The following is a 15,278-nucleotide window of genomic DNA, read 5'->3' as shown; positions in this document are numbered from 1 at the left end:
ACATAAAAGCCTTAAAATCTAGAGAACCAGGGCGTCAGGATTGGGAGGAAAGGATGGAAAGTAATCAATGAAGAAATAACTTACGGATCCTAAATGTCCCAGATGGAGCGGAGGGAAAAGACTTGAAAGGGCTGGTAATAAAGTTGATTAAAGACGGTGCAGTAGTTGGGTACGGATATCCAGAGAATACATAGAGACCTCTTTAGGCTCCATCTGAATAAAAGCAAACCCAGGAGGATCTTGGTTAATTTCCTTACTTACTCCTTGAAAGAGAAGGCTTTATCCTGGGCATCGAAAATGAAAGTAGTAAAGGTAGATGGGGTGTCTTGCGAAATTAGGTCCGATATTTCTTACATTATGTCCAATAGACAGTGGGAGCTGGGCAAGAGAATGGACCAATCGAAGGAGTTGGGGGCTTCAGTGCAAATGAAGTTCCCGGCGGTTTGCAAGGTAATGATGAATAATAAGACGCACAATTTTAGAGCTGTGAGTGAAGTGGGTGCCTTTATAGAATTCTGTAAATATATATATATAGTAAAGAGTGGCTAGATATGAATATGTTTAAGTTAAGATTAAAAAAACACACTTGGGGGATAACCCATAGGCTAAGGCCATTAGAAAGGGGGGTGGGTTCTCCATGGGGGGTGGCTGGGCAAGGGAAAGGGTCACAGGGTGGGGAGCATTTAGGGAAAAGAGAAAGACAATTTCCTCAGAAGCCGCTATTTTGCCAAAAGTGAAGGGTACAAAGATAGATACATGGGAGATGGACAGAAGCTGAGTTTGAAGATCTTATCCTGGAATGTTAATGGTTTAAGGGTGAGGTCAAGGAGATTAAATATTAATCTCAGTATTAAAAAGATTGTCCTGCCCGGATTTGTGTGCTTCAGGAGACGCATCTGACAGAGAAACAGTGTAAAGAGGTCTTTGGGTCCCAAAGGTGGGTGCATCAATCGGTGTGTACAAAGCAAACCTTTGTAACTAAAGGGGCGGTGATATTGACTAAACAAGATCCTAAGGTATCCATCTTAGGAAGCAATTCAGACAGCCGAGGTAAATGGGTTGTAGCAAAATTAAGGGTAGGGGGTATGATTTTACGCTGTCAGGGTATTATGGGCCAAATGAGGACCATATAACACCGTTGCAAGAGTTATTTGTGCAGCTATCCTACTCCTCAGATCCAATTATTCTGGGAGGTGATTTTAATGTGGTATTATATTGAATTTTGGATAGATTGACTGGTAGCAGAGTAATCGCAAACCAGAAAATGATGGGGCAGATAAAATCAATGATGAAACAACTGGAATTATTTGATAGCTGGGGATTGAAAATGGAGGATGAAAGAGGATATACATACACAAATAAGAAATGTCACCACCAGTCGCGGATAGATTATATTTTGCTGGATTTAGGGTGAAAGGAGCTAATAAACGACATAAAACATATTGGGATTCATCTGTCAGACCGTTCTGCAATTTTTTGGGAGACCTGATTTAGGGAAGATGTTTTATCCTCCAGGTGGACTCTGGATCGTACTTTGATGCTGGATCAGGCAATTGTGTAGCAATAGAGAGAGGAGACAGATGAGTTTTTTTACTTTAATTGGGGTTTGGCCTCGGCTGGGGTCGTGAGGGACTCCTATAAAGCTTTCTTGAGAGGAAAGCTAATTAGTTATGCAGCTGGAAAGAGAAGATTGATCCCGGAAGAGATTAGTGAATCGGAGGAGAAAATAAGAGTATTGGAAGGAGACATGGCCCACAGTAACCAGTGAGAGTCTAGACAGATGGATTTATCTGACCTGAAGGTAAAACTTGCCCCTATTCTTGATAAGATGGTAAGGGAAAGGTGGGAAACAAGTAAACCAGCGTGATTCTAGCATGGGGAAAATAGTTGGAAATTGTTAGCTAGGCAGACAAAGAAAGATCAGGTAAAAAAATGTAATACAGCAAATAGAGTTCCAGAATACCGGGAGGGTCCTGACTAATAGAAAAGAGGTTGAGGAGGCTTTTTATAACTACTTTGTAACTTTATATGAAGAGAATCTGGAGATGTCTGAAGATATGAGGGACAGTTGGTTGAGTGGGGGCTCGATATTGTTGCTTTGGAGGGAGGGAAAACTGCTTTTCTAAACACTGAAACACGGAAGGAAGAAGTGGAGCAGGTATTGAAAAAGGGTAAGCGTGGAAAGCACCCGGCCCAGACAGTTTACCTTTAGAAGTTTACAGTGCATTAGAGGATACTTTCTCTCCAATTCTGACTAAATTATTTAATTATTTTTTCTTGAAGGGGGCACTCCAACCAGAGTCATGGTCAGAATTTCTTTGATTTTGGAGCCAGGTAAGAGCAAAAACAGATGTGATTCTTATAGGCTAGTGTCGCATCTGAATTGTCATTACAAGAGTTTTGCAAATGTCCTGGCAGACAGACTTAAGTATGTTATGGGGGATCTAGTGCATGAGGACCAGAAAGGTTTTATGCAGGGAAGGGCATTACATGAGCTAACTTATTCATTGATTGGGACAATTGATTTGGCTGTAGCAAATAATGCTCTCCTGGCAGTTATAGCTTTGGACGGCACCAAGGCTTCCGATCGCTTGAATTGGGCAAGCAGTTTTGAAAACAGTTAAATTAGGAGATAGATTTTGCAATGCAATTGTAGGTTTTTATAAAAAACCAAGAGCAGAAGTCCTCGTAAATGGAGTATTAACATCGGTATTTAATATCAGGAGAGGGACAAGACAAGGGTGCCCACTTTCTCCACTTTTGTTTAATCTTTACTTGGAGCTGTTAGTGAAAATACTGAGGACAGAGCAGAGGATTGAACCCTTCCAATGTAAAGCTTAGTTCAAGAAATTGGCATTATATGCTGATGACCTGCTGCTATACATGGCAGACTCGGAAAACACAATGACTTATGCAGTAAAAATTGCAGAGGATTTTGGAAGATTCTCAGGATACGAGATAAACAGGGGAAAAACTGAGCTAATGGTCTGGAATCTAAATGGAGGGCTTAAAAAACTACAACTGAAATGATCTATTTGGGAGTTAGAGTGACTCAAGACCTAAACAGGCTGGCTGAAAAAGAGTTCAACAGGGTGAAAAAAAGAAATATGTGATTTAATGATAAGCTGGATGCACCTTACCTCTGACAATCTTGGGGAGAGTAAATCTAATAAAAATGATTATACTTCTCTTTTCAACACCATACCGCTACCGTTTAAAGAAGTAGGGCTCTCAAAGTTACAGGGTAAGATTGGTTCATTTATCGGGGCGGCAAAAGGACCCTGTATCTCGTGGAAAAAACTGTGGAGGAGGAGAGAAAAAGGAGGTCTGACTCTTCCGGATTTGGAATTATATGCTTACGCCTTCCAGCTTAAAAATAACAGGATGCTTCTGGACAAACCCTCAAACTCGGAAGTTGGGAAGCTGTTTACTGGTTTGCTAGAAGGTGTAGAAGGAGGGACTTCGGGTTTTATGAGGAAATATGCAGATCCAAGATTTTTAGAAGGAGATTGAAATTGTTGTACTATAGCAACATGGCCCCCATTTGCGATATGACTGGATCATCTGAGTGGATGAAGGACAAACAGACAGGGCCACTAAGAAAGGCTGGACTAGAAAGATGGGAGGATCTATCAGAGGGAAAACTGTTGATTTCATGGGAAGGGATTTAAATTAAAATGAACAATCAAGTTTCCAGGTTCAAATATCTACAAAACCAGAGTTGGTTCCAGTCAATAGAAAATAAGATAGGTGGATTCAATGAGTTAGAAGAAGCTTTGACTCTTGATGGTCCTAAGAAGAGAGAAACATTGTATTGGTATTGGCGGATGATGGAAGAAGAGGATGGAGAGCGCACCTTGCCACAAGAGTTGTGGGGGACTGACTTGCCAGGAGGAGCAACGCTGGATAATTATGGCAAGAATCCTTTTCTACACTTTACAAAGTGATCAAGCACGCCTATTCAAGGAGAAATCACCTTTTCTCTATCCACAAAGTAGATTGGACTCCATACAAGCTGCCAAAAGTGGGGAACAGAGGAGAGCCAATGTGTCCCAAATGCGGCTTGAAGAGGGCAGACAACCTGCATATGTTTCTGAGATGCCCAAAGATTGAGGTATTTTTGGGAGAAGTATGCCAGGCTCTGGCAGACGTCTTGAAAGTACAAATCCAGGTAAGCCTCTCCTGGTTTCTTTGGGATAGACAATGAAGCTAATGAACAATATGCGGATAAGCAAACACTGATTTTTTATGCTATTCTGTTGGCACAAAGAGAATTGTGTAAAAAGTGGATTAGCCCTAATCCTCTTATGTATATAGAGTGGAAATCATCCTTGGAATTCACTTTTAGCTTGGATGCAATTTCCTTAGAAAGGAGAAGGTACACCTTTTGGCTAGCAGTTAAGGAATGGCTGGCGAGGTAGAAAAGGATAGGGATATGTAGGGACTGTCCAATGATTATGCCTAATCCGACCTCAGTATAAAGCACATGCCATTTCGCAGGAAGCTTCGGATCTCTCTTAGTTGGTATCCATTGAGGGGTCGCACTTATGGGAGAGCCGAAGACAAGGGAAAACATGGCTTTTGAGGTGCATGGGCAGGTCCGGATAAGTAAGGCAGTATCAGAAGCTTCTGTCCCGACACGTGAAAAGGGTGGTATCGGATAGAGGTCTCGTGGCTGGCAATTCTAAGACTAATGAGGAAAAAAAAAAAGAATAAGAAGAGCAGTGAAACATGGCATTGTTGTTGTTCAATTGCTAGCACAAACAAACATAATATTAATTAGTGTGAGGTAACACTTGTTAGTGTTATTACCTCAGTTAACCAAAAAAAAAACAATACAGTCTAACCATTTATGAGACTATGACAACAACAAGGGCTTTCATGGTGCACTGTAGAGTACACTCAGAAAGAATAGGAAAGAAGAAGAAGAACAACAAAAATATAAAATGTAATGGTTCGGCAATTGGCATTGTGCATCATGTGGGATGCGACACTGAGGGAGCTGCAGCTGACAAATGACAATGAAACAATCCCTAGATGGGGCTAATGGTTCATTGATGCTAAACCATGTTACTTTGAAACTGAAAAAAAAGTAAAACAAATAAAAACTTTTTTCTTTAAAAACCTTATAAAAAAATTGAAAAAGTATAAAAAATGTAAAATATAAAAAAGAAACAAACTACAAAAACTACCAAAATCAAGCAAAATGTAAATAAAATAAACAAAAAAATATTGAATAAATTATTATAATAAGTAAAATATTAAAAATGACTATCACATATCTAATTATAAATTTATTAAGCTGCTAGACTTATCTCATTGATCAACCATCCACGCAAGCATATCGCAGAGGGGCACACTGGCTGAATGCACAAAATGGCTGCCAGCCAGTGCCACATGGTCATCATCATCAACAACAACAAGCAAGAAGAAGGCACGGGAGAACACAGAGAGGACATGCAGGCCTATGGCAAAAGCACCCTGGCTACCTTCACAAAATAGCCGCCAGCCACATGGCAAGACCACCACAACAAGAAGCAATAGGCCAAGAAGAACAAAGGGAAGGCATGCAGGCCTATGGCAAAAGCAAACTGACTGCCTCCACAAAATGGCCACCAGCCACATGATCAAGCACAACAACAAGCAGGAGGCCTGCAAAACAATGAACACAAGCAGGTCTATGGACAAAGATTATACAAAATGGCCCCTGGACACATGGGGAACCAAGACAAATGCTGGCTTCCTATTAAAAACACACTCACACATTGGCCAGACACAGGAGGCATGCAAAACAATACATCTTTATTGCAACAATGCCAAAAACAAAATTCCAGAGTGCTAAAAAGGTTCTGCATGCATAGAAAAAAAGTGAAAGACCACAAAAAAAAATTCAATCCATTGCCATCCACACCCTAAACGATGTTTAAATTCAACAGACACCACAGAAACAGTTTGTTTCATGCACCCATGAGTAGCTCTGGGCCTATTGGCTGGAAAACCCATTGGTAGACTAAGCCACATAGTTAATCAATTCAAATCAAAATTGCTAAATTATCTTTTAAATGGAGAAAATGTAGTAAAGTGTGCTTCATTTTTGCTGAATAAAAGATAAAATATGTGCATGCAAAACAACAACCAACAAGAAAACATGGCAACAACACAGAAGGCATGCATGCCGAAGGCAGAAACACACTGACTGACTTGACAAAATGACCGCCAGCCACGTGGCCAGGCCACACGAAGAAGCAATAAGCCTACAACAGGAAGAAAACACAGGCCTATGGCAAAGGCATACCGGCTGCCTTCACACAATGGCTCCCAGCCAAATGGCCAGGCCACAACAAGAAGCAATAAGCCTACAATTGGAAGAAAATGCAGGCCTATGGCAAAAGAACATTGACTGCCTCCACAAAATGGCCACCAGCCACATGGTCACTCACAACAACAAGCAGGAGGCCTGGAACATAATGGACACAAACTTTGCAAATAGTCCCCTGGCCACACTGGGAGCCAAAGCGATTACTAGCCTTCTATTACAAACACACTCACACACTGACCAAACAAAGGAGACATGCAAAACAACACATCTTTAATGCAACAATGCCAAAAACAATAATCCACAGTGCTAAAAATGTACAACTACACACATCCAACAAAGGCATTAACACACACAGCAAATAAAGTGAAAGATTACTAAAAACAGAATTTGTATTTCTATCTAATTATCATCCATACCCTAACTGATGTCTAAATAAAACAGGCACCACAGAGACAATTGTTTCATGCACCCATGAGTGATTAGCTCTGGGCCTACTGGCTGAAAGGTCTATTGGTAGACTACTGGGCTACATAGTGAATTAAATAAATATTGCAAATTGATTTCTGAACAAGGAGAAAATGTACTGAAGTGCGCAAGATGGTTCCTTTATACAAGACGAAAAATACTTACAAAGAAACAACTAGGCCCCTACTGAAACTGCACGCCATCCACCACAATAAATGTAAAAAAATCCATGAAAAGTACGAACAAAACTAACAATGCCAGTTTTCCAACTTACTTTTGAAATCTCAAATTCAAAGTCATCAAATCCAATGATATATCATGCAGCAGACAAAGAGTGCTTGTGTCATTCTTTCACACATCACTTTTGTCTTTTTCTTTATCTTCACCTCTTATATATAAGTGTGACACCAATTTCATTTCTTCACAGTCATAAAAGTCACTTATGATTGAAACATTTAAGCAAACTAGTGAGTACCAACCAGTAGCTCTCTTGCTGAAGCTTATGTGAGGTACTTTCTGATCTTTCACTTATTTTTCTTCTTGATTACACTAACACGATGATTTGCGCTCAGGTAGATTGACAAACCATGAAAACTGGACAGCCGGATCTGGCAGTTATTAACATTTTTTAGAAGCCAGTATTATTATATTGTCCCGAGGTTCCTTGAAAAGTGTTGCTGTTCTAGTAGAATCAGGTGTTTTATATATTATGACCAGTAGAAACATACCTGATCAGACCGTATGCTTCTGGAAGGTAGATGTGTGATTTACAGATCTCCTCCACCCTGCAGTGTGTTTATGTCTCATTCTATGTCATAGGTTTTTTGGTGCAGTGCCAGCAGTAGTATCTCTTATGAGGTCACTGGCGCTGCCTGTCAGTCACAATGGAGGGGATGAAATAATGGTGCCTTGTTGTGAGGGGAAAAGGGGATTTTCTTTCCCCTTTCCTGCATCTCTACTAATCACCATCATTTGGTGGCAGAGAACGTTGCTTTATTTGATGTCAGTTCAGGATGTACTGTGACATATTTGGCTATATAGTCTCCTTAAAGTGCACACTTGTCGTACTTTAGAATTTGGGACCGCGTAGGAGGCAGGGCCCTACCCCTGTCTATCCCGGTATTAGTGAACCGCGAATGGTTAATGCGGTATGTACAAGTGCTTTTTGTAACGTTTTAGCTATGAATGCACTGTGTATACGCTATTATACATCACTACGTGGGTTCCATTTTAGAAGCGGTGGCCATCTTATGGTTGCCCTCACATAGGCTACATAGCATGAAGCAAATACGGGCCTTTTCGAGCACATGGGCCTTTCCTTTGACTTTTCTGTGACCTGGGCAGCTTGGCTCTGCTGCCCCAGGTCAGTCCGGTCTCACGAGTTCCCCGTCCTCTGGCCACCTATGATTAGCATCAGGGCTTGACACACCATAAAGCCTTTTCATCCTACACAAGCCTCCAGCTAATCTCTTTCGCACCGGACTGTTCCTGCTTTATGGCTTGTTTTCCAAACAGGAGATGCTCATGTTTATTGGGGCCTATCGATATCTGATGTGGGATCTGAGCCTTGCTGGGTAAATAATTACGGGCTGGCTTAACTGGAATATGGGATGGTCATCATGACTCTGCCTTTTTCATTTGTAATGTACACATGTAGTGGCCATATCGTAAACCAAGGAATGTGTGCCAGAAGCAGGATATTTTGTATTTAAGGAGAAGCCCGTTTCTGTGATTTTCAGCAGTCTCCTGAGAACATACACGCTGTTGTACTTCTAGGATACCTGTAATTGGTCTGCAGCCAATAAACTGATCTTTGACTTCACCCAGAAGACTCTGTCTTTCTGTAGGTCTGAAACAGGAAGAACCCCGAAGTCATAGGGTGTGTTCCCCTGCACCGCTGGGCTTAAAATACCCAGTACTTCATGGTAAGTACGCTTAGAATTACTTTTCATGGTCAGTGCTGGGCTAAAAGATGCAGCACTGGGTTCTTTCCTGATTACAGGTGAATAAATCGAAATTTGTATTTCGACTGATTTTAGAGGAATATTTGTACGTTTCAATAATGGACACTTAGAACATTTTCTGCTGAAAACCACACAATGGACTCCTATGGAAAGATATACAAGTTACTGGTAAGTACGCTTAGAATTACTTTTCAGAGTCAGTGCTGGGCTAAAAGATGCAGCCCAGGGTTCCCTCCTGTGCTTTGAAGAACCTTCTGTTCCTTACCTTGTTAATGTGTACATCATTTAAAAGGTCTAATTCTTCCTGTTCCCTGGATGCAGATCAGAGATAACCTTTTATCCTTTAAGTGCTTACAAAAAAAGCATCAAGGGTGAACACTGATCCGACTCATTTGGTCAGTTTACATCTTCCATCCACACACAGGGCTATATTTATAAAATAGTGGGGCAGAGAAGCACAGCCGATCACCTTGCTGCAATGCCCTGCGTTACTGGGCAATGGCAGGAATGCGCAGTATTTATCTTATTCAATCGAGTGGGTATCCTTTTGCCCACTCTGCAGTATGCACGCTCAACCCCATCTTGTCCGCAAGCAACAACATTTCCATCAGCCACACCCCCAAACTATGTTGGACCGATGACTTCATCAGTCACACCCAATAAACACCACTGTGCCAATCAGTAACCACACAGATGCTGGAACAAAGTCTCTGAAAACCAACTCACCACCTCCATCTGTAAGACCCCACCACTGACCTCCACCGATGCCAATATCTCAGCACGCAACATCCACCTATGGATCTATGACTGCGCCAACACATTTGCCCCTTCAGGAAGCCTTCTGCAAGCAGCCCTCCAAGTAAGCCAGCTGGTTCTCACTTTCACTCAATGTCCAAGATTTCAGGTGCACTTGCAGACAGCTCGAGAGAAAATAGAGGAGAAGCACGACCTCAGCAGGCCACAGAGCCTAAAACCCACCATCACCAAACACCTCCACCTTATTAGAACTGCAAAGAAAGCCACCATGAAGGAATGTATCAACGCCAATGCTCACAACAGCAAATAACTCTTCACCACAATCAAAGAATTCACCAAACCCAGCACAGATCCCACAGACATCCCCCCTCCCAAGATCTCTACAACAACTTCACCACCCCTTCCACAGCAAGATCATAGATATCTATTACAGATTTGAAACCCAGGACCCACCCACCCTGTCTGCATCCTCTGACCCCAAATGCTCCGGATCTCTGATGACCCTCCTCAACTGGACCACCCTCACCATGGACGGCACCCTAAGTATCATGAAAAGTATCCACTCTGAAGCCCCCTTGAACCCCTGCCTCCATCACATTTTCATACGAGTTGGCACCACTATGGCTCGCAAACTCACCATCAACTGCTCCATCGAGTCACCCACCATCTCTGAAGACTGGAAACATGCAAAGATCAACCAGCTGCTGAAATCCCTCTGCCGACCTGATGGGCCTCAAGAATTACAAACTCTACACCCCTTCCCAGCCAAAGTCTTTAATAAGGTCATCAACGCCCAACTTACCGAATCCATTGAAACAAACCACACCCCTCCCAATTAGGCTTCAGAAGTAACCACAGCACCAAGACTGCTATTCTACAGATGACATCCGCAGTCCCCTTGACTGAGATGAAGCCATAGCCCTCATCCTCCTGGACCTCTCTGCCACCTTCAACACCATCTCCACACCCTCTGCACAAGGCTCCATAATGCCGGCATCCACAAAAAAATCTTAGAGTGGATCCTCTCGTACCTCACCGGCAGAGCCCAGAGAGTCAGGCTCCAACAGTTTTCCTCAGAACCTATAGAGATCAGCTACAGAGTCCCTCAGGGTTCCTCTTTGAGCCCCACCCTCTTCAACATCTACATTGCCATGCTTGCAGCCATCATCATAAACCACTGACTCAACATTGTCACCTACACCAACAAAACCTGTCTGATTCTCTCCCTCACCTATGAACCTACAGCCACTTAGACCAACCACCACAATGGGATGAAGGCACTATCCACCTGGATGAAGGACAGCTGCCTCAAACTTAAACCAAACAAAACCAAAGTCCTCAGCCTGTGCTCCACTGCCTCCGCATGGGATGACTATTGGTGGCCTGCATTGCTCAGAACCTCCAATGCTTAATGACCACGCACACAACCCGGGCATCATTCTCGGCTCCTCGCAACGCTGTCTTATCCCCACCAAGTGCAGGAGACTGGTCACCCAGGTGCTCATCAGCAGCAAACTTGAATATAGCAACACACTCTGTCGGCACCACTAAAAAATTTCAAAATACATTTTAGAGCATCCAAAACACTTCTGCCAGACTTATCCTCCGCCCAACTTGCCCTGGCCACTATCCAAAGGATCCGCAAGTCCTTGGTCTGATAAAGATCCTTCTCCTACCTCACTGTGGAAACCTGGAACACTACAACTCAAGCAATCGCTGTCATTGTCTCAATTTAGGAAGGACCTCAAGACCTGGCTCTCCAACTGAAGCTGCAGAACCCCCCCAGCACCTTGAGAACCTAACGGGTGACTAGTTGTGCTTTTTGAGAACCTTGATTGATTGATCCAATGTTGCTCATTTCTATGTTTTCCTCTTCCACTGATGCCATTTTGGTAGCCAAACACAAACACAAGCACTCATCCACCATGGTAGAAAGGTGCCTCTGTTGCAGGCAGGATTTTTTTGTGCAGAAAGGGGCACCATCCTGCACAAAAAACATTCCTGAGAGCCTTTTTCCTCTTTCTAATGTGCTGCATAGTGCAGCACACATAGAAAGAGGAAAAAAAACAAGAAGAAATAAAGGTATTTCTCCTCATTAACCCTCACCTGGCAAGACATGAAGATTTTGGCACATTTCCTGGTTTACATGTCCATGTAAATCTGAGAATGCATCAAAAACCATGGGAGATTAGTGGGAAATACATGTGCAACACCCATGGAAAGCATTGCTTGTACAGAGTAACACAAAATTGCCAGTGTTTGATTGCTGTAATTAATATAATGAATATAGAGTTGTTTTACTGAGCAGATTTAATGAAACAACTAACACGCCCAAAGACAAGTCACCTAATCTATATTTTAAAGGGCTCAATGCATAACCAAAGAGCATATGTTTAAACCCAGTAATAATTCACACCTTTCAGTTGGGTGATTGCATGTTTACATACCCAGATTCCATGTGTGAACTACCAGCAGGATTCAGAGATCTTGTGCATGTGGGAATCAAGTGGGGTAAAAATTAATCATACCTGAAGAGAAGGTTTTGCACAAAAGAGGAAAAATCTGATTACTCGTATCATCACGGAAGGCGGATTCCTTCCCAAAGTACATCTCCATTAACAGTGCTGGTTCCAAATATTGATCATGAAGCTCTTTCAGCTCAGAAAAGGAAGCCATTTTCTGAGATCCGTGTAATCAATCTTTACGCTTTCTGCATGCAAACCCGTTTTATAGCAAAACGTTCTAAATTGTAAACAAAGGGAAAACAGAGAGAAGTCAACACACAAATAATGCATACCTTTTAGACATTCATCTATTTTAATCTATGCCAATCTATGTCTGTTGACAGTTTCTTCCTGATTTAAGTGGTTTATTGGCATTCATCTTTTTGCTAATATTGACACTTTGAAGTATGGTACGTTTAATGCGAGTGTTAACAGAAAGCCATGCATGAATTAGATGTTTTTTAAACCAACCTATTTGCTGTCAGCTTGGCTCATAAAATCACCATTGGTGGACGGAAGCTGAAGGGCCTGCCCTAATAATAATTAATTAGGTAGCTTGCAACATGTAGGTCAGTGTAATTGTCTGCAAACAACCTGGCCTTCAAAGGACAGAAGACAATTGTCCCTGTAAAGCATTCTCAAACAGGAAACGTTTTTCAAAGCAGCCAGGGTTCCCTTAAGGAAACAAAGCTGTACAGTGAATTACTCCACTGATGCAGCCAGCACCATCCCAAAGGTGATGATGTTCCCTTTGAAAATCAGTTATCATTTCCTTGAGGTATCGGTAACTGGTCAATAGTATGTGACCGGAATTGCAGTAACAAACCATCAACAAATTCACTAACTTACACAGTACCATTAGGTCACATGATTTCGACCCCCTTCACACGCTCATCCCGTGAGGAGGCAAAAAGACAAGGTGTCAGGCAAGGTTAAATATTAAAAAATGATTCTTTAATATAAAAATATTCTATCAAGAATATCAAAAATGTCATTGACAGGAATATCAAATGTGAAAATATAGTTTTTAGTATTGTCCTTAACCCCTTCGGTGCTCATGCTGAGCTGGGCTCGTCATGGTACACAGTCGCCGCGCTGGCGCTCCCCCCGTGGGCGGCCGTTCTGTTTTTTTTTCCTGGGGAAGGCAGGGGAAGACCTTCCCTGCTTCCCCCCACACCCCCTCGCGTCATCAATGATGTCAGCATGCGAGGAGCGCTGACGTCATTGAGGGTTCCCTTGGATCACCTACGCGCAGGAAGCCATTTTCTTCGTGCATGTCGGTGAACTAAGAGGTTAGTTTTGGGGCTGGGGAGGGGGGGGATTTTCTTAAAAGAGACATTAAGGGAAAGGAAAGGGCTTTCCTTCCCCTCTATGCCTCTTTTGTGCATTCCTGCTGCACGATTGTGCGATTGTCCACAATTGTGTTGTTTGGGGGGAGGGGCCCCTTAGGCAAGGGTCACTCCCCCTTTTGGGGGGCAATATTTCCTTTTTTTAAATATTAATATCGGCCCTTTGGCCATGTAACTTTGACGTAGTGGGGAGTGGCCCCTTGGGCAAGGGTCGCTCCCCTTTGGGGGCCATTTTTTAAAAAGTTTTTTTTGGGGGGGAGCAGCCCCTTAGGCAAGGGTCGCTCCCCTTTTTGGGGGCAATGTAATACAGGCTTTGTCTGCCCCCCTGGGGGGGCAGATTTTCTTTATTTAACAAAAAAATGCAGCAGAGGTCAGTATAATACCAGAATCAATTCAGCATTCTGTAGTTTTCAGTCCATAGAAATTGTCTTTCACGAGCACCCATAGACAATAATATTTTTTTAAAATCTTGTATTTTCAGTGATATGACCACCGAAAGCCCAGATTTTATATTAAAAACAGAGCTTTAGCCTACACCATTTCCCGCTGAAAGGCAATATTTCTCCCCGTGTGTTCCAATACTTGGCGTGTCATGCAGTTTGGTGCTTGCTTTCCCTCCATGTCAAAGAACAGCAGATGTTTCAGGGCGCAGGCTAATGTGCTGCATAGCTAAGTACATATAAGGTCCCAAAGGCGAGACCGATTTGCATTGCAAATGCTTGTTTAATGTAGGGCCCACTAGGCCACCAGGGAGTTATTTGTGGAGAGTGACCCCTTGAACAAGGGTCACTCACCTTCGGGGTCATTATTTGTGGCTGTGTCTGCCCCGCAGGGGGCCAGATCGTCATGTTTTTTTAAAAATTGGGCCCACTAGACCACCAGGGATTTTGTTCGTGGGACGTGGCCCCTTGGGCAAGGGTTGCTCCCATTTGGTAAGCATTAATTTGGCCGTTTCTGCCACCTTGAGGGGCAGATTGGCTGATTTGTTTTTTTGTAGGGCCACTAGGCCACCCGGGTTTTTGTTTTTTATGTTGGGGAGCCGCCCCTTGGACAAGGGTCGCTCCCCTTTATGGGAGGATGATTGTGGTCATTTCTGCCCTCTTTGGGTGGCAGAATAGCAGTATGTTTTTAGGCCCATCTGCCATCTAGGGGGGGCAGAAGCCACTAGACACCTGTTTTTTTTTGTGTTTGGGAGTGGCCTCAAAGGCAAGGGTTGCTCCCCTTTTACGGGGGTGAATATTTTATGTATACTCTTAGGTCCACCTACTCCTTAGCTTGGCTGGTGGGTTGTGCGTGGACTGGTGCATTATTTGCATATGTGATTGTAATGTTTTATTCTCCTTTTCATCCTAGTGTAAAGCTTTTGATTCCAGTTTGCGATTTCGACAGTGGTGCTCTGCAGTTTTGCGCAGTTGCTTTTTTTTGGTAAGAACATTTTTTTTGTTGTATTTTCTCCAAATTATTATTTTTGTCATGTATGGATGAATGTTTTTGTAAGTGGTGTCATAATGGCAGCTTATTTAGTTAGTGTTTTGTGCATGGAATTCTTTGCGATGTGTTTTACATTGTCTTATGTGTAATTTTCTTTTCTCTTTCTTTTTTAGTGGGTATTGATCCATACTGTGTCTGTGCAGAGTAGGTGGTGGTGAATTTAGCTGCTTCTGGCAAGTGAGTGGTATCATTTTGGAGTATATAGGTATTTCTGATAAAGGTGCATTTTGTTTATTACTTATTTTTCAAAGTTTTTGTTGTTGTTGACTTGTTTGACAAGGTACTTGTATTAGTAAGCAGTATGGCTACCCGTGGAATGACTGCTCAGCAGGTGGTTGGTATGCTTCTTGAATCTTCCTCTGAGCATGATTATGAGACTGACAGTGCATCTGAGGGAGAGGAGGGAGGGGAACATTCAGGCAGTGAGTTT

The 15,278-nt window shown here is 42.6% G+C and overlaps 1 protein-coding gene across 1 annotated transcript in view; it reads right to left on the bottom strand.

The window, feature by feature from the left end:
• Positions 1–13,774, bottom strand: part of LOC146829765 (nicotinamide N-methyltransferase-like) — a 127,621-nt gene extending 113,847 nt beyond the window's left edge. Inside the window, exon 1 of the mRNA XM_085608486.1 lies at positions 12,033–13,774. Within this exon, the coding sequence (XP_085464612.1) occupies positions 12,033–12,180 (148 nt within the window). The 5' untranslated portion in view covers positions 12,181–13,774. The remainder of the gene's footprint in view (positions 1–12,032) is intronic.
• Positions 13,775–15,278: the final 1,504 nt, after the last annotated feature.

Source organism: Triturus cristatus, chromosome 5_2 (genome assembly GCF_964204655.1).
Source record: "Triturus cristatus chromosome 5_2, aTriCri1.1, whole genome shotgun sequence".
NCBI lineage: Eukaryota > Metazoa > Chordata > Amphibia > Caudata > Salamandridae > Triturus > Triturus cristatus.
Note: the sequence above shows the minus strand (reverse complement) of the source record. Positions and strands in the feature narration are given on the sequence as shown.